The 19,921-nt window shown below is 35.7% G+C and overlaps 2 protein-coding genes and 1 long non-coding RNA gene across 3 annotated transcripts in view; 1 reads left to right on the top strand and 2 right to left on the bottom strand.

Annotated features, from left to right (window-relative positions):
* LOC149654024 (very long chain fatty acid elongase AAEL008004-like) overlaps nt 1–9,959 on the bottom strand; it is a 51,982-nt gene extending 42,023 nt beyond the window's left edge. Inside the window, exon 1 of the mRNA XM_089845394.1 lies at nt 9,708–9,959. The gene's annotated coding sequence lies outside the window, so the exon portion shown is untranslated. The remainder of the gene's footprint in view (nt 1–9,707) is intronic.
* LOC149654022 (uncharacterized) overlaps nt 1–12,380 on the top strand; it is a 76,152-nt gene extending 63,772 nt beyond the window's left edge. Inside the window, exons 2-3 of the long non-coding RNA XR_016370474.1 lie at nt 11,207–11,447; nt 12,254–12,380. This is a non-coding gene — a long non-coding RNA (uncharacterized LOC149654022). The remainder of the gene's footprint in view (nt 1–11,206; nt 11,448–12,253) is intronic.
* Nucleotides 10,163–19,241, bottom strand: Spt5 (Transcription elongation factor subunit Spt5). Its single transcript, XM_089845389.1, has 15 exons — nt 19,139–19,241; nt 18,761–18,854; nt 18,527–18,679; nt 18,236–18,462; nt 18,009–18,146; nt 17,480–17,714; nt 17,185–17,394; nt 16,937–17,107; nt 16,805–16,880; nt 16,025–16,424; nt 15,196–15,391; nt 14,779–15,106; nt 13,316–14,106; nt 12,748–12,843; nt 10,163–10,378 (listed from the first exon to the last, which is right to left on the bottom strand). The coding sequence occupies exons 2-15, from the start codon at nt 18,833–18,835 to the stop codon at nt 10,238–10,240; spliced, it is 3,237 nt and encodes a 1,078-aa protein (XP_089701515.1). The 5' UTR covers nt 18,836–18,854; nt 19,139–19,241; the 3' UTR covers nt 10,163–10,237.
* Nucleotides 19,242–19,921: the final 680 nt, after the last annotated feature.

Consider the following 19,921-nt stretch of genomic DNA (forward strand, 5'->3'; position numbering starts at 1 on the left):
TCTAAAGGAAAACTATCATGAAAATAACTAAAGTTTATCGTGGTCATTTATATTAAACCGAGTTTCTTTAAATTAAATGTTATTGGTTATAGAGGGTTCACTTTTAGCCACTCGTCAATTAATAACGGATTAACAAACTTCTAATAAATAAATAAAGAAATAAATTTGATTTATTTAGCTCTGAACAGGGATAGATTTAATTTTAGAAGTAGGAATGGAGAACGGTTAGTATTTACTTCAGTGTTCAGTCCGACTCATAGCCCCGTATAGAGCCTCTCCCTCCAACACGTAACGAAAAGTTTAAATTATCTTATTGGCTCACTTATACTACGTTTTGATGACGTAGCTGACGGGGACGATGAAAAATACGTCATTTCCTTTTACCTCTGTCGCTATGACCCGCCTCTTCTTTCATACCCCTACGTCACGTGGAAGGGGATTAGGGACTTTGACGCGCGCCCAAATTACTCTGTTCTCCATTCTTACTTCTAAAATTAAATCTATCCCTGCTCTGAATAAAAACATCTCTATAAAAATTTTAATTTTTCACGAGGCTTGTCCTTTCTTTGGAAGATAGTTTAGGTTTTTTGGCAAACTTGATTCTGACTGTAACTTTCTCTTAACCCTCGTTGACCCCAATTCGCCAGGGGTAACGTCGGCGATTCACGTAATACCGTGTGCAGGTTTCTTTCTTTCTTTTTCCCCCAAAAATCGTAATTGGTACAACTTTGGTCAAGATCGGTCGGTCATGTCAAAGTTATTAACATTAGTAGAAAAGTTGGTTAAAGTTAAACTAAATTTTTATTTATTTCTTAATTATATTATAAGATACGCGTCGTGAATTATAATGTTTCTTTTTTCCTTTTTTGGGTTAAGTATTGATTGATTTGGACTGAAAAACCTTAAACGAAACTAATGCGTGACTGATGGGAAAAAAGGGTTTAAAGTGATGCTTAAATCTTAAGTGTTTTTTAAAAGTTTTAAATAATGCATAGTTTAAACTTGAAAAAATGTAATTGTTTTTAAAAATTCTCATGGTCAAATATGTAGTTACAGTAATTTTTATTGTTAGTAACGGTTGTGTAATTTGTGAACTGGATTAGTTTTTTGAGGAAAATATAACTTCGTTCCATTGCTTTCCAATTATCAACACGGGAATGTCAAATTTTCTTTAAGATTAAATTTTGATAAATTTGATTATACGAAAACTTTATAACTTTAAAAAGTCAAAAAGATGGGATATTATAGGACCTTTCATGAAAATATAGGGTAATATAGGACAGGTTAAAAATATAGGATTTTACAGGACCTGAACTAAATTAGTTAATTAATCCCTGAGTTTCATGACAAAATTGGAATCCCTGAGTTTGCCTTAAATTTCAGACCCATGACGTTTCCAGCAGAGTTTTCAGGAAATAGTTTTCTGTTTTACCCGAGCAAAATTAAACTAAGTGTATAGATAATTTCTAAGATATCTGATTAATAATTTCCGTTCAAAAAAAAAAATTACAGGTACCCCACAGGTGTCAAATGGAAACTTTCCTGGTAATTAATTGTTGCTGAAGCATGTAACGTTTTGACACTTCTAGACAATTTATTTATTCAGGTTGTTAAAAATTGGCGATCAATCACAATTTAAAAAACAGGGTAAGCGTTCCTTTAATATAATAAATTAAATACTGTTCATTAATATTAAAGAATCAATGTACGAAAAGGGGCGCGCCTATCTCAAATTAGAAAATCATGTAATCTTAACTTTACGTTATTACGCCTACTTTCGGTGTTACAATTTCATTAATTTAAAGGGATAATTGTAAATAATAATCAGTATCGTTATTTGTATAAACATAATATTATAAGATGTGTTAAACGATAAGTATGACAATACGCATACTTCGTAATGCTAGAGACTTACAGCTTGAGCTAGTTCGAGAACGACGGAAGCGAGAATTGACTACACTCGGTTAATTTTGCAGTCCATCTTCCTATTTAGTCTGTACTAAGCCTTTGACAACGCCTCACCAGGAGTCGCTTTACCTAGAATCTATGACCTAAGTCACTCACTTCATGACCCTACAACTCTCTTTGCTACAACGGGCTAACGAAAGCCAACCACCACCAACTAACAAACAAACACACACACTATGAACGCATAACCTAGTACGGTTTCATAACCACACGTAGCCATACAAAAATTCAAATTGCTCTAGCGTATCTAATTTGCGGTGTATTATCTTTCTTTTTCAACCCTTTTAAATTTCCCTTTCATAGTTGATGTACTCGAGTCTCTTGGCGTTCTGGGTAACTGATTCAAAGGTGTCACGAGCAATTATGCCTTAATTTGCCATTCAACGCGTTAACCATATCTAAGTAACTAAAGCCAATATGAAATAGGCTATAAGCCGCTAGTTCCACGGGGAAGTTTAAAGTTGCTGGGACCTAACTTCGCGTTTCATTGGCTTCAATTAACTAGATAAACAGTATCACATAACGGAAATATTTAGCATTTTAAAGGGTTCCGCTATAATCTTCATATATGTTACCGTTTCCTTCCGCGTAGAGCAGATAGGAAGTGCCGATTTCGTTTCAAAAGGACTGTGTTTTTGGTGATACGAAGCCTTGAATTCCATTTCACAATCGCACCCCCCAAAAAAATAAAAAATCTAGTTCACTAAATCACCAGAAAATGTAGATTTTTAGATCACGAATGCATAAATATTATTATTTGGTTTACGTACCAAAATTAACGATAATAGCGACACCAAGAGGAGAAAGTTGCTTAAATTAATGTTTGTTATTTTTTTTTACATATTTTTAAAATTATTTTAGGTATAGCAGTAAATCAAACCTATTGGACGATACCAAAACTTTTCATAGTTAGATAAACGGGTTTCCATTCAATAAATACACTGCGTAATTTCACGCAAAATCTTCATCGTAACTTGATAAAACCAGAAGATGATAACAGAAAGATAATAGTCTGTATCCTCTTAATGCTTTAGTTACGTAACATGATTCTTTCCAGGCTCACCCCTTTTGTTTGGTCTCCTGCTCCAAATGTAAAATGATGTTGGAAAGAATCATGTTATAATTACCCCGCCAGCTTTGTGATACACTTCCCTCGAAGAGAAGTATTATATACTTCAGATAAAATAGTTTTTCGTGAAGGAATTCAAAATATTCGGTTGAACCATTTTTTGCCCTGTCCGTTTTTTTGTATGATTTAAACTACCCTTTTGGTAATAAATCTATATAGCGTAATGAGCTTCGGGCTATCAAATGTAAAAATTTTTAATTAAAAACCATAATTTTTGCCTTCAATTTTCCTGTTGGCATGGCGTGCTGCGAGTTCTTTCAAAGTGTCGCGCATTTGTTATTGTCATATTTTAAAAGACCTCGCCTTTCAATTATTGAACTTTAGGCAGCACGTGCCAAATAATTCCACTGTTTACGGAACAGCACGTTCATTTAACAAACCGTTCTCAATGCTAAACTAATTATTGTTCCAATTAAAAACTAAATAGTACGTGTTTATACCTAGCGGAAAAAATATATTGGAAAATTTTGATTGAAGTTCACAATGAAAGGTCACGGTTTTCAAATAGAAATATTCTATTAATCTTTAATTAAACTTCAATTTAAGTATGTTATTGTTAATTTCATGGTTGCTGATTTTAATTGATGTTCGGTTGTTGACAATGTGTGTTTTTTTAAACATTTTACTTGAATTGAAAGTTAGTATTAACTTGTTGATTAAAGTGTTTTTGAAAGTGTTAGGGGTCCCTGATTTTGAATAAAACCCAAATATAATTTGACTAATATTTTCGAAATAGCGTGGAAATATCTAAAATTGGTTAGCGCATTATGAAAAGTGATTCTAAATATACGTCAAATTTCGCAGAATTTCAAAATTTTGTAAATAATTCAATACGTGTATATTTTTACAAAAGATAAAATTTTGAACCTTAAATCTTAGCATAAGTTTATAAGTAATGTTCCATAAGTATCACGACACTACCTATACTTCGTAATACTAGAGACTTAATTACAGCTCGAGCTAGTTCGAGAACGACAAGCGAGAATTGAAGTACTATACTGGGTGGTTAATTTTGCAGTCCATCTTCCTATTTAGTCTGTACTAAGCCTCAAGCACCAGGCGTCGCTATGACCTACCTCATTCACTTCATGGCAAGCTCACAGAAACCAGTGACAAACTTATGGAACACATGACCTTAGTCAACAAAGCGTGTCACTCTCACTTTAAATAAAAAAATCTAAACAATTTAATTTTAAAATCAAATAAACCGAAACTATCTTATTTTGGGCGTGTGAAATTTAAATCTTAAGATATCTTTTACAAGTGGGTTTTATAATAAATAAATTTAAATGAAAGTTCACCGATAACCTTGTAGATTTCAACGTAAGTCTTGACAAAAATTCTCCCTACACTAAAATTAACGTTAGACAAAGAAAGCTAAAGCTATTTTATTTTAAGTTCTCATTCAAGGATTCTTTACACCCCCCCCCCCTTAAGAAAAACCGGAAGAAGAGAAAATAGAAGTATCACTCATTTTACGTCAAGAAATAGAAATTTTCTCTCGAAGGTCAAGATGAAAAGTTATGTACGTCCCGCCCGGAACTAGAAGCTTGTTGGTACCAGTCAAATTATAGCTTGTTTAGATGCTAATACCCCTAATTTGAATAATAAATATATTTTTCATTCGTAGTAAAAAGTAAATTTTCAATAACGCAAAGCAACAATATTATACGTAAATATATGTCTGAAAACAGGATTTTAAATCATGGTGCGGTCGGTATACTTTCTACTTTAATTAACGATGGATAATACGAGTTTGAATAACTTTTTAATGAGTGTACCATGCAGTTACGATATATTTTCTGAAATTATATATGGGTTCTTTGGATAAGTATAGGATTTAGTTGAATCTGTGATGCAAATATACAGTATAATAATACCCAGATAGAGTTGAAGATTTTAGAAACCCGTTTAGAACTTAATTAACTTAACATTAACTCGAGTCTTTTAAGTGGCTATGACGAGTATTAGAAAGATTTCATTCGTTATACAGGATTCATACAACTTTTGGAAAACCGATTTCCATGAGTTTTCCAGGTTTTTTTCCCATATATTTCCACGAGTTTTCCAGATTTTTTCCCATATATTTCCACGAGTTTTCCAGGTTTTTTTCCAATATATTTCCCTGAGTTTCCCAAATACTTTTCCCATATATTTCCCTGAGTTTTCCAAAACAATTTCCAATATATTTCCCTGAGTTTTCCAAAACAATTTCCCATATATTTCCCTGAGTTTTCCAAAAGTTTTCCCCATATATTAGAGTTCTCCAGGTGTTTTCCAATACATCGAGTTATAACAACAGGAGTGGTTTTGTTATAGTTAAAGCAACCCTTCAGAGCAACCTTACTCGATCAAACCTAACAAATTTCCCAGCGAGTTTTGTCAACTATTTATTTCCCTGAGTTTTCCAGGTCTGTATGAACCCTGGTTATTTTGAAAATGCTCCACTCTTAGCATAAGAAATTGTGCAACAAAATCTAACAACCTCATCTGTTGTCAACTAAGTGCCATTGTTGAAAATACCAAAGTATAATCACCAACCAAATCTATACCAAAAATCACAGAAGTTGGTAAGGTACCATTCATTACACGAGGAACTTAAAAACTTCAAATCATAATCCTTTTATAAATCAATTTCTAAAAACCCCCAGAGTTCGTAAAGTCGAAAAGGGGTTATAGATAGCTAGAAGGCACTTATAAATTTTCTACTAAAGCAGACGTAACTACGATTCTTTTCGCCCATTTATTATTATCTTTCCCGTTTAAAGAAACTTTTAACTTTTCCTTTCGACATAACCGGAAGAGATACCTAAAACTTGAGTACCAAGGACGTCGTATCGTAAATTGGTCAAATACACCGCGAGGGAAATCATGGGGACCGACCACCTTGAGTTTGGGGTTGTGTCTTAAAAACCCCGGAATTTTTTTTTAGGTTACCAAGTAAAAGTAAAAAGAAATGTGCTAACGGAAATACAATCTCTAAATAAGTCGGCTGGGCTGACACGATAAACGTGGACTAGGATTTGTCATTTGCGGAGTATTTGTACCACTTTCACTTCTTCATATAAGGGCGTGTATATACTGTATATTTAAACGACTTTACTTTTTACAACTTTTAATATTTATATATTTTACAGAACGTGACTAAAATTTTAAAGAAATTTAATTGAATTTCTTCAGATTCTTCTATATGATTCATTTTTCCCCAATTTAAAGTGATAGTCGAGAATTATTTTACCAGATTCATGAGGTAAAAATACGTAGTTTTCTTTCTATGAGGATTCATACCATCAGAAGGGGATAATAGAAGAAGGATGACACTCCACCATGGAGTTTGGTCTCCATATGCAACACCAGAAGCCTAGCGTCCATGTGTTAATGATAATGGTATGAATCGCCCAAGTCTAAAAAAACTATGTATATAGGCAGGGATAGATTTAATTTTAGAAGTAGAAATGGAGAACAGAGTAATGTGGGCGCGTCAAAGTCCCGGACCCCTTTCCATGGGACGGAGGGGTATGAATGAAGAGGCGTGTCATAGCGACAGAGGTGAAAAGGAATTACGTAATTTTCGCCAGCAACGTCATCAAAACGTAGTTTAAGTGAGCCAATAAGATAATTTAAACTGTTCGTTGCGTGTTGGAGGGAGGGGCTCTTTACTGGGCTATGAGTCGGACTGAAGTAAATATTAACCGTTCTCAATTCCTACTTCTAAAATTAAATCTATCCCTGATATAGACTTTAAAATTCCTGTATAAAAATCTACGCGACTAACACTTTCGATTGAATTAGTTTACAATTTAGAGAACTTTAATTTAAAGTCTTGAAGAAATTAATTATTAAATTGCGGTTTTCTTTTGTACCATGGTTTTAAAGATAAAGATGAGTATCTCTAAATTCAGAGCATCTCTGTTCAAGTAGAGCCATTGTTTTATATATTATAAATTTATAAATTATTTCTTCATCATTTTTATTATAATTTAATCGTATTTACCGCTTGTAAATCCCAATTACAAAATTGCCTACAGTGACCACGAGTCCGCCCTTATTTGAATGCTTGTTAAAAATTTAAATTAATAATTGATACTTTAGTTATTATGGTCTGATGAATCCCGTAGTAATACTGAGAATTTATTTAAATTGAAAGAAAAATAATACATTTTTCTTTCCTCTAAAAGGAAGGAAAACACATTTAAGAGTAGACTTTCGTTTTCTTGCATTTTAGCATATTTTTTTTACTTTTTTCCAAGAAAAAATAAAAACTAGGCCTAAATACTTCCGAACCGAAGAGAATAATCGAGGTAATAATATGTGGGTTAGGGTTACTGCCATTCTCTAACAGGAAAATAAGTGTATAACAAAGGTTTCTAATTTTAGTGCTACCCATTTTGTTACTGTTTCCATGTATTGTAATTGTAGAGCTGTTTTTTGAAAGATAAAGATGAAACTAAGTAGATTTGTTACATCATGTGCTCTTTACTTAAGTTAAAAGGTTTAAAATTAGGCCTACACTTGTTGAAAACGTGCATTGGTAAAGGTTAAAGTGTCTACTCCTCTATTGTATATCCTCCATGCTGGAAAATACCTAACAGCATAAGTTCGTTAGATATGTTCCATAAGTTTGTCACTGGCTACTGAGTTTGTAGGTGAAACGTCAAAGCGACACCTGTGAGGCGCTGTCAAAGGCTTAGTACAGACTAAAACTAGGAAGATGGAAGATGGACTGCAACTGCAAAACCGAGTGTAGTCAATTCTCGCTTGTCGTTCTCGAAATAGCTCTCACTACTAAAAGTCTCCAGCATTACGAAGTATATTAAGTGTCATACTTATGGAACATATCGTATAAACTTATGCTACTACTTAACTATTTTCAACTTCCTAGGCAAAGCAGTTTAGGTTAGGCGTAAGACTAGCACAAAGTGTTGAAAATAAGTGTATGAATTTTGAATTGATGTGCATTTTTTGAATGTTTTTTTTCAAAAATTAGGCCTAATTCACGCGCGCGCAAAATATTCATGTTTTTTTTTGTTTTGTATTAATTTGTGTTATATACATTTTTTGTAAACTTTGAATTATTAATGTTCCTTGCATAAACAGTATAGAAAGCTTTAGTCGGATATTTGTGTAAGAAAAATAAGTATAACCGCTTTAAAAAGAATCTTTGACCGAAAAACAAAGTAATAAAATTTGTTAGCTTGGATAGGACAGACTGATCAAAGATTCAGGGTATGACATGCACGTGCATTAGTAAAAAGTTAAAGTTAAGATAAATAAAAGAGACAATGAGGGGATAGAGTAATAAGGGTAAAGGCCGATGATCTGGCCAAAAATGCAAATTGTTAAAATCAAAACTGAACTTTGAATATGGGGGTGGAAAATAGAAATGGAACTTTGAGACCTAGCAAAAAGCTAGGAGTCCTTACTTGGACATAAGAGAAAAATCAGATTGTCATGGGCTAGCAAAGAAGCTAGAAGTCCTTAGTTGGACATAAAAAATGGAGCTCAGACCTATTCAAGGAGCTATAGTCTTCGGACACAATAATAATTAAAGAATGGAAATTAGAAGTTGGAAACGGTAGTCTTCGGACATAATAAGGAAATGAAAGAAATGGAAAAGGTTTAGATACCACGGAATTACAGTGATTCTTATAAGTTACGCGACGAACGGGGACTTATGGTTTGGATTTTTCAGTCGGTCGGAACACTTATAAAAATTTGAGCTCTCCCAAAATTAAAGGTAACGGATTAAGAGAATAAAGCTATGAAAAAGAAACACGAAGTATCGTATCTTGTAAACAACTTAAAAGTATTATTTCTAAACTAATATTTGAAACACCTCACGTGTTTAAAATTAAATGCCCAAGACCCAAGTGTACGAATTTAGGTCATCTAAGGTCAAGTATAACTAACAATCGTACGTGTTTATAACGTAAAAGCTATACAAACCAATCAGAAGAGTCCGGTAAGAACTCCATAGGGGATATCGTGAACTTAACAGTTAGTGCACAAAAAACAACGGTTTCGCTCCAACGATTACATGGGCCGGGCACATAAAAAAATTATATTTTTCTTAATATATTTTTTTAAAGTATATTGGCTATGGGTCATATATTTCAGAGATATATTGATACAGAAAGTTCATTGCAATAAAAAAAATGCAGTCGTTGTTCCGGAATGGGGGGGGATGTTTACTGCATATGTACCATTAAAATGGAGTACAACCTTTTATAATTGAAAATACCGAAAATTGGTGAACTTAGTTACTTAACCAAGAAAGTGCATTCGTGAAGTCATTCATTATAATTGCTTTTACATGCATAAGGGTATTGCCCAACAGTTTAACCTTCTTGTAACGGTCCCGTTTCAAGATCTATCTAAAGCTCTAACGTTACATTACACCCCTTGGAATTAATAACTTAAAACTGGCACCCTAGCGTGATCTTTAAAACATTTTTGAAGAATTAAAACTCTTCATGTAGCCAAAAAATGACATATTTATGACTTTTTGCACCCTAATATATGCAAAAAGAAACGTATATCTCCGCGTTTCCTTGTATTTTAAATCAATCAAAACCTTCCTAAATAGAATTTAAAATAAGCAAAGGCTTACCCAAGTTGCCACGATGCTAATTGGATTCAGTCGATTCCAAAATGAGTTCCATTATGTTTTCCGTTTCCATTTTGATGTAACATACATGAGAAAGCGACTAAATATTGTCCAAACGTTGATAAATAACGTCATGGTATTTAATTATCGCGAACTTGACTTATTAGCGTAATTAAAAACGCGGCAAATAGACCGTACCGCGACAATGCGATTACTAATTAAAATTTGACCCCTTGACCTTCCAACAGTGTGGGGGGGGGGGGAAATAACTCGGGACAGGTAGGCCTTGGCAAAACTGGTATCGCATTGTGTTGCCGAACTTGCCGTTTTCCATTGACTGCTATCAATCTGCCACCATGGAGCCATTTTAAATCCAAGAAAATAGATCGGCAGGGTAGAGGGGTGTGGGAGTAAATGGTTCAATAGCATATTTTGAAAGAAAACATTTTTGACACAAATTGTATAGTACCGATATTTTATTATAAAAAATGAATGAACATATGTATTATTTAAGTAAATTATACAATTTCCATTCAAACCGAGCTCATTTTACACAAATAGCATAATTTTAACATGGCTAGATCTCCCGAAAATACTTTAACAACGCCTTCATTGTTATCGATGCTCAATAATTCTCCGACAGTTTCCCGATCTTCTCCCATAATTACTTTTACCTAAGGATAATTAATTTAGTTTTAATAATAGGCCTAAAGTATACATATACATATACATATACATATACATTAAAATTCAAAATAATTATATTTTTGTTAAAGGTAATGGCATGAATCGGCATAAAATTAACCAGATAGTAAGTAGCAAGATTTAACCTTCAATATCAATTTCAAAGAAGCTTAAGTTAATTTCAAGGAAAAACAAAAACTCCCCTTTCAATTTTAATGATTTTTATAATTCCTAGTCTTAGCATCTTTAACTAAATAAAAAAACACCCATTTTTTATAATAATAATAATAATAATGTACGTAAATCCCGCCAAACTTCAGTATTATCAACCCATAAGGGCGGTAATGAAACATGATTTTTTTAAAGGGTGGTTTAAAGTTAATTAAACGCGCAAAGAAGCCCATTCTTTTCTTTTAGTTTTAGCAAGAAGACATTATATCTTGTTTATTAGGGAAAAGGTATAAGATGCCTTTGTATTCGCGCGCCATAGTCCCAGTCCCCCTTTCAAAATACAAGGGAGGGGGGGACGTAAAAGGAGGCCGGGCTATTTCGCAGCCTCTCCTCAGTCGGAAAATACAAGTAATTTTCGTCATTCGCGTCGCCGCGCTGACGTGAGTTTTCAAGAACCAATGAGATGCTGGTTGTAATTTAGGGGCGGGGATTAACTCCGGACCTGCTATAAGTTTGGACTGGAGATAAAGCTAGAAATGCGGCGAATTTTATACCTTCCCCCTAATAAACTAGATATCACTTCTTGGTTTTAGTTAAGGCCGAATTTAAACCTTTCAAAATACAAGGGGGGGGGGGCGTAAAAGGAGGCTGGGCTATTTCGCTACACTCTCCTCAGTCGGAAAATATGACTGTAATTTTCGTCACTCGCGTCGTCGCGCTGACGTGAGTTTTCAAAAACCAATGAGATGCTGGTTGTAATTTAGAGGCGGCGGGGATTAACTCCGGACCTACTATACGTTTGGACTGGAGATAAAGCTAGAATATAAATGTGGCGAATTTATACCTTCTCCCTAATATACTAGATATCGCTTCTTGGTTTTAGTTAAAGTGTTAGTGACATAATTTTCGTCACCCACAAACTTAAAATACGAAAAAAATCCTTGAAAAATCTAGTTAATTATGATATGTTTACTTTTTTATTTGGTTTCGTAGCAATTTATAAAATTGCAATCAAAGTAGAGTATTTGGAAAAGGCCTAGTTAAAATTTTGTTTCATTTGATGACGTAGTAAGGAGAAATTTTCTCTCTAGATGTCGCGTGACGCCTGTTAGTGTCTCCGCGCGCGCCGCGTTAAGCCTAATTTATTCAGATTCGCGCGGCATTAGCAGGGCCGGAAATAAGCACAGGACACTGGACATTGTCCAATAAAATTTTAAAATGTCCCATAATTTTGTTAAAAACCAAGGGGGTCATTGGACAGTTTGACCAATAAATTTTTCAAAGTTTTGATAGCTAGACTAAGGAAATGCAATACTATTTTAGCGCACTCCAGTGGACAATGTCCTATAAATTTTACAGTCAAACAGGGGGTCACTGGACACATGTCCTATAAGAAATTTTTCTTATTTCCGGCCCTGGGCATTAGTATACTCGGGAGTCTCGGGCGCGCGCTTGGCGTTTCCGCGAGATGCCGTGAGTGACGTAGCAACGAGAAAACCCGCCAAAAATCTTCTCGGCAAATTTGCTTTTTGCCCCCCCAATTTCAAGTTTTCAAAGTGTTTTTTCTGTGTTTTCCTTCATATTTAAATATTAATCAAGCATATTTTTGGAATCAGAATAGTTTAAACTCTCAAAAAAGTAAGGTTTTCTTTAGATTTGAGATAATTTTTAAATCACGTCGCTATTCCTTTAAGGCCGAATTTAAATACATAAAACCAACTTAATCTGACGTGTACTCAATTAGGCCTAACATATATTTTTCTGGTCTAAAAATCGCGTTGTTAAAGTGGGTCAAATACAGTGAAAATTAGGGGGATTTCTTTGGGAGAAAGTCTACCAGTCACAGGGCCGTCAAAATTTTAAATAATGGTTTAAAAAGGCAAAAAAATTTTCACCCGGAAAATATTTATCTTTTAAAACAAGGAGGAGAAGTACCTACCTTTTAAAAAGTCATTATTGATATTTCACGGTTTAACGGATGTACACATTACATACTTTTCCAGGAAACCCATTCTTCCTCCCCCCTCCCCTCCTCTTCCCGTTCTACACCCCAATTTAAAGAAAAACTAAAACAAAGAGTCCTAAACCGAGACTAATGCCTAGTTGCGAAAACAGTATATCGCAATAAGTTTTATAGAGTTTTCTAGCAATCTGAATCTGCATAATCAAAAAGATAAAATAAGCTTACCTTATCTCCTTTAACGGGAACGACGGGTTCCAAGTGCTCGCTGAGAATGCTGACGGTACGATCTTCTTTCAGCAAGAAAACTGAACACATGCCGCCCTACAAAAATACAATAATTCACGTTTACGGGAGGCATTAGGCCAATTAGGGTACAAACACGGCCGCCCATGGAACCAAAGCGGTACCAAACACGGCCGCCCATAGAACCAAAACTGTACCAAACACGGCCACCCATAAAACCGAATCGGTACCAAACACGGCCGCCCATAAAACCAAATCGGGTCCAAACACGACCGACCATAGAACAAAAGCGGTACCAAACACGACCGTCCATAGAACAAAAGCGGTACCAAACACGACCACCCATAGAACAAAAGCGGTACCAAACACGACCACCCATAAAACTAAAGCGGTACCAAACACGACCACCCATAAAACCAAAGCGGTACCAAACACGGCCGCCATAAAACCAAAGCGGTACCAAACCCGGCCTCCCACTGCCACCTAACCCGTGACGTTTTACCAAGGCACTGACACCACAACTGAGATAGTTGAAGAAAAATTTCCTTACCGTTATTCCACGAATGACTCCAATCTGTCCAACCATACCAACATCGTCGTGGGTATCTCTTATCCGAACTTCAATATCAGTGGTTTGCCATTCGACAGACGGGTGTTCAATACCAGTTCCAGGAGTCTGTGGGTTAAAGGGCGACGGCGCTCCCGGAGTCATTGGACTATAATTATATCCACCAGCGGGTGAAGGAGTCCCGGCAAATCCAGATGGACTCGGGGTCCCGACGAAGGTCCCTGGACTTGGAGTAGGTTGGTATCCAGTCGGAGATGGAGTCGGTTGATAGGGTGAATATGAATGATCGGAAGAATTGTACATGACGGCGCTTCCCGGTGTCTGTGGGGTATAAGGTCCTTGTGGGGTTTCGGGTTGATATCCGGGTGTGGCTGGGTTATAACTCGGTGATGGTGAAGGGTCCTCAAAGTTATAATCCTCGAAATCGGATCTTGCTGGAGTATTGGCGTTGTTAGGGTCCCAAGCTCCACCTCCGTGACTAGGTGTGCGACTGCCATCGTGAAGCGGCGTTTGACTTCCATAATGAGGAGTACGATTGCCTTCGTATTGCGGAGTCTGAGAGCCATACATCGGAGTATGAGAACCACCGCCAGAATTGTACGCCGGTGTTTGACTGGTGTACATCGGGGTAGAAGTGTATGTGGAAACTCCCCCTTTGCTAGCACCGCCAATTGTGGATATTCGAGATTTATCCACAGAAATGGTTTGACATTTGGAATGAAGTTCGACTCTTGCCGTAACATCCGTCGCATCAGTAACAATACCAATGTGACCTAATAGTTTTTAAAACGAGAGTTGAAGACTCTAAATGCAGGGTTCGTACGATATTTTTACATTGAAAATCCCTGACTTTTCCAGGTTATCCCTGACCAAATGTTGCCTATATCCCTGACCATTTTAAGCACGTGTTTACCAGAGCCAACTCCATCACACCTGGCTCACATTTAGCATTGCATGAAGAATGGTTCGATATGCCAAACAAAATCCCTGACATATCCCTGACTTTTCAGGAAAATGTTTTAAATCCCCGACTTATTCCCCTATTTTCCATATCCCTGACTTTTCAGGAAAATGTTTTAAATCCCTGACTTATTCCCCTATTTTCCATATCCCTGACTTTTCAGGAAAATGTTTTAAATCCCTGACTTATCCCTGACTTTTTCCCCTATTTTCCATATCCCTGACTTTTCAGGAAAATGTTTTAAATCCCTGACTTTTTCCCCTATTTTCCATATCCCTGACTTTTCAGGAAAATGTTTTAAATCCCTGACTTATCCCTGACTTTTTCCCCTATTTTCCATATCCCTGACTTATCCAGGTTCCGTACGAACCCTGAAATGGTCTAAAGTAAGCCCTACACAACTTCTATGACGGAATTTCAATTTAAAACGTTTAATATAATCAAATTAAATCACGTGACACCATTAAAATCAAACACAACGTACCTTTGAATGGTCCTTTAATGATTTTAATCGTCTGTCCAATAAGATCCGTATCTCTTCTTCCCATTCCTCTTCCCCGACCCCTTCCTCCTCCGCCGCCACCTCCACCACCACCCGGACTTCCTCCCATTCCCCCGGAATTATGCATGGGACTGGTAATTCTGGGTGACATTGGCGCGAAATTACCCATCGGGGTTGTCGTCCCCCGAGTACTTCCCGCTAGCTGTAAATGTCTCGTTCTACAGACAAAAACTCCGCCATTTTCTAGCATCGTTCTTGCATGGAGGAAGGCGTAATTTCGATAAAGATGTTTAATTTCACCTTGACGTCCCTTTTTTAATTAATTAATTAAGATTAATAAACAAATAATGTGTTTAGTACGAATTACGGATTGGGAGATCTACTAGAGGTGACCCTTACAGAATGAAGACCATCAATGACTTTAACAATATCCCGAACTTGGATGGGATTCTGTTCATGGTCTAAAGCGACTGCGCGTCTTGTGTCACGTTTCTTAAGAACCGATTGATGCTTAACTTGTAATAGTTTTCCATGCATGTTTAAAACTTGAAAGTGCTCTTTTTCTAATCGAACAATAACACCAACAGTCTGAGCGCTAAAAAATGTATAAAATACCCTTCAATACCTTGCTAATTACGTTTAAACTGGAAAGGTTCGGGTAACATAACATTATACCTTAAAAGAAAGGCCGTTCTTTTAAGGTATAATGTGCAGGGGTGTGCGAGTACTCGTTAAGTTCGAGTACTCGGTTCGAGTATCGAGCCGAGTACTCGACTCGATACTCGATAACAACACATTGAGATACTCGAGACAGATTCGAGTAGCTTTTTAACATCTTAAATACTCGACAAATACTCGAGTCCGAGGCTTACAACTATAGCAGACGATGAGTTCATGATCATTTATTTTGAAAATCACCTGTTCAATGTTTAATTGATCACTAGCAATCTTTTTGAACTAGTTAGATGTTAGATAATTGAACATCTTCGTTATTTTCAAGAAATTTACAAAATTGCTACTCGACAAGTCAATATTTGAGACTCGATAATTACTCGCTCGAAAGATCCAAAATTTGACCTATCTAAATACTCGATACTCGAAAGTATTTTTGAGACTCGGCTCGATAGTTACTCGATAAGAAATTAGTTTCGATACTCGGACTCGGCTCGAAACTGAAAAAACGGGACTCGCACACCACTGATCTTTTCCTTTAAGTTACAGTTCTTACTCTAATTGAACTAAATCTCCCCATTGGAAATGTCCCAAAGAATCAACACCAGTCGCCATATCAGAGCACAATTGCAAATCCTTGGCGGAAACTTCCAACTCGTGCATGGTCAAATCGGAGAAGAGTACTACTCTATTATCTTCAGCCCTAACAATCAAACCAGTATCTCCTTCGTAATTTCCTTTAATCACTTTAACGTGATCGCCCATCTTAAAGTATTTTCTCAATTCGTGAGCGGGAAATTCCAAAGGATCTTTCAAATCTTCGTGTTTTGGGATCATGGTGATCTTATTCCCATCAATGCTGACTACTTTACCCTGAAGATGTATTAATTCTCCTTCACAAACCTCGACGTTATCACCGGCAACGAAATTATGCGCTGAATCCGCTTTATCAGCCACTTATTATTCAATAAATAAAAAAAAAAAATGTGAAGCAGAAGTTGAACCTAGAAACAGGGTTCGTACGAAATTTTTACATTGAAAATCCCTGACATATCCAGGTTATCCCTGACCAAATGTTCCCTATATCCCTGACCATTTTAAGGTGTTTACCAGAGCCCACTTCATAATGACACCTGTCTCATATTTAGCATTGCTCGAAGCATGGTTTGATATACCAAACAAAATCCCTGACATATCCCTGACTTTTTACGAAAACTTTTTAAATCCCTGACTTATCCCTGACTTTTTCCCCTATTTTCCATATCCCTGACTTATCCAGGATATCCAGGTTCCGTATGAACCCTGAGAAACAATTTTTTTTTTTGAGGTTTTTTACCATCAATTTCGACACTCTCCGTTTGCTCTTCAAATTTTTCTAACTCCGCTAACTTTGGTTCTACACCTTCAGCTAACTGTAATTAATAAAACAATTAAATTACAATACATTATTTCTCCTTTTTTAACTTACAATAGCCGACATTGCAAATCCTTTATACAAAAATCCTTTCCGACTATAACGATTTCCTTCAAAAATGAGAAAATCTCCATCGGTAGTTACATCTCCGCCAATTGCCCTAATATTATCAATATCAAAGAGTTTGGGCTGAGGTCTCTTGGATTTCTTTCTTTTATCACCTTCCTAAAATTAAAAGTTATAGCATTAACATAATTTTAACCATGATGAAATTAAATTTAATTAAATTATAACTCCATTACAGTTCCCTTCAATGATCCTCTCATTCTTGTATAATCAATACGTGGAATTAGCTTCAAATGAACCAAATTCTGAGTTGTATCAACGTAATCAACTTCAGCCAGGTCATCTTTGTAGATTCCTCTTTTTAATCTAACCCATTGTTTGGGTTTAAGTTGAACCTGATCTTTAGTAACTCTTAAAACATCAGTCATTTCTTTAATGGGCACCATCTTATAATTAAAAAGAATTAAATTAAATTAATTATTTAAAAAAAAAAATAATTAAGCTTCGATGTTCGATGTTTGTCTCTCGTACAGTTTGGGCGTATTGTCCAATTCTGAGATTTCCAATGCCATTAATGGCTTGTTTGACGTGAGTGTGTTTATAAGCTTCGATATAAATGTATCCCTTGACACCCTCGGGTGATACAACACTCTTAATTTGAAGGGGTTCCTCGGAATCAGAGTACGCGATGAATTTTCTCATAAGTTGCAAAACTGTCAGCTTTTCTTCACCAATTTTGCATTTAACCATCCATAAATTTGGATCTCTGTTGGATTTAATTAAATTAGCCTTATTCCTGATCAGCGCCATCTACCCATAGCGGTGACTTTGAGAACTACTGTAAGCGGCAAGCCAATTAGATGTCGCTAAAATCTGGTGACGTCATTTTTGGTGAGACCCGAGAGTGCCAGTCAGTGACGTCACCAGATTTTAGCGACATCTGATTGGCTTGCCGCTTACAGTAGTTCTCAAAGTCGCCGCTATGGGTAGGTGGCGCTGATCAGGAATAAGGCTAATTAATTAAGAAAAGTAAGTATATTAATTAATTTGAGTAACTTACTTGACTCCAGGAAGTAAAGTTTGTTGAGTAATCTCATCGGAAAGCTCAACATCTCCATCAGCGTAACCTCTTTCAGTACGTGAAGTCTCAGCATACTTTCTTCTATAGTAATCTTCAATTTCATCTTCTTTCTCCGTTCTTGAGGTACAAATTAGAATTAGAATTAGAATAAAGTTAAACATATATATTATTATATTATAATTATAAAACTTTAAAATTATACTTACGTCCAAATACTGTGAAGTCTTCTATGATTATCAATATCTCTTGAATTGACCTCTTCCTCCTTTCTGGAATTATCAATCATGGCTTCAGCTCCATCTTCCCATTCTTCCTCTTCTTCAATATCATCGTCTACTTCAGCTTCGTCAATAATAAAGCCACCGTATCTTGACTTCTTTCTTTTCTTTTTCTTTGGACCACGATCTTCATCTTCCTCTTCGTCATACTCATCCTTATATTTAATAAAGATTATTATTAACAAATGTTTTGTCACAGATTTCCATATTTGTCATTACATCGTCTTCATCATCAAGATCTTCCCCAGGAGGTTCTTCTTCTCCTTCACCTTCCTCCGCTTCAGCTTCACTTTCGTTAACTTCCTCAGCTTCATCTTCTTTGTTCCCTTCACTACCTTCTTCAGCATCACTACCCGCTTCACTTTTTTCTTGCTGAAGATTTTTTTAAAATTATAAATACTAAACTATTCTTCGCTTTATTTTAAACTAACTAACTAATTAAAATAACTTTACCTCACTCTCGGAAGCGGCACTTTGTTCCTGTTCGCTACCCGAGAAATTACTTCCCTCACCGTCAGAATCTGACATTTTTAGTTCGTTTTTTTAACTGAAAACGGCGGCAAGTACGCGATAATTAAATACAAAACAAAATATTTCGTGTTTTATGCACACGTTGGTTTCAATAACTACTAATTCTTTACTCAAGTTTAATGACAATTAATTTAAAACCATATTTCAAAAAATTATCTCATTTGGATACTTAAGCCTTGGTTCAAAAAACTCATGCTCATATTTCGGTTATGAAAATTGAAAATAACCCATATATATTTTGATTACACATATTTTTCAGATTACATTCCATTTTTAATTGTTGTAAAAAACGCAACTTACCCTATTATTTAAAAGTAAATTCGGTTACAGCTGAAAAAATTAAAGATGGCCGCTACTTCATTTATAATTTTCCACCGCCGAAGCAGAAGTGCCACCTGGCAGCACTGCTGAATAATATATGCTTAGGAATTAAGCCTGAAATTAAAACTAAAATAGGCCTAATATAAAAATAGTCCACAATATTTAATTAATTTGTTTATTATCCTTCTTTATTTATTATTACAAGGACTAAAGTCCTTTCAATATAAAACCAAAACCGAAACCAATTGGTTCTAAAATTGAAGTTTGACCTTAGCAATGATTAGTGTAGTTTAAGATGTCCATTTCTTTCTGACCCTTGCATCTTATCAGTCTGATAATCTTTCATGCTAAATTAGTTTGTCAACTGTCAACAAACTAATCATTTGTTGACCAACGTTTGTCATCCGATTAGAGAATAGAGATTAGACCGGCTTTCAACCCATAGCCCCCAGCCCTCCCGGTAGCTCCTTCATATATGTCTTTACAAAGTTGCAAACTTGGTATGAGTCATTTTCCTAGCTTTACAACCGGTTTCTCAGCGGCATAAAAGCATCAAACAAAGGCAGAAATACTCGCACGTTCATTCTTCATTCACATCTCTGTTACTCTTTCAGATAACCCCCCCCCCCCCCAAAGCTCCTCTTTCATAAATGGTGTAAGAACGAGTCCACGGCATAAAGGCAGCAATATGGCCGTAAATAGGTTTCGTATTTTTTAATAAAAACGTGAAAATAATAGGTTAAACACATTCTGTATTAATTT

This window comes from Phalangium opilio, unplaced genomic scaffold (genome assembly GCF_054372755.1).
Source record: "Phalangium opilio isolate 3A_F unplaced genomic scaffold, DU_Popi_V2 ptg000079l_1, whole genome shotgun sequence".
Taxonomy (NCBI): Eukaryota; Metazoa; Arthropoda; class Arachnida; order Opiliones; family Phalangiidae; genus Phalangium; species Phalangium opilio.

Bases quoted from the DNA above. Each gene is read 5' to 3' on its own strand.
- Spt5 (XM_089845389.1), bottom strand. From the start codon at position 18,835: ATGTCAGATTCTGACGGTGAGGGAAGTAATTTCTCGGGTAGCGAACAG. The intron at 17,395-17,479 runs GTACGAGAGACA...TTTAATTATAAG, and splicing joins TTGGACAATACGCCCAAACT to ATGGTGCCCATTAAAGAAAT. The intron at 16,881-16,936 runs GTAAGTTAAAAA...TATTAATTACAG, and splicing joins GATTTGCAATGTCGGCTATT to TTAGCTGAAGGTGTAGAACC.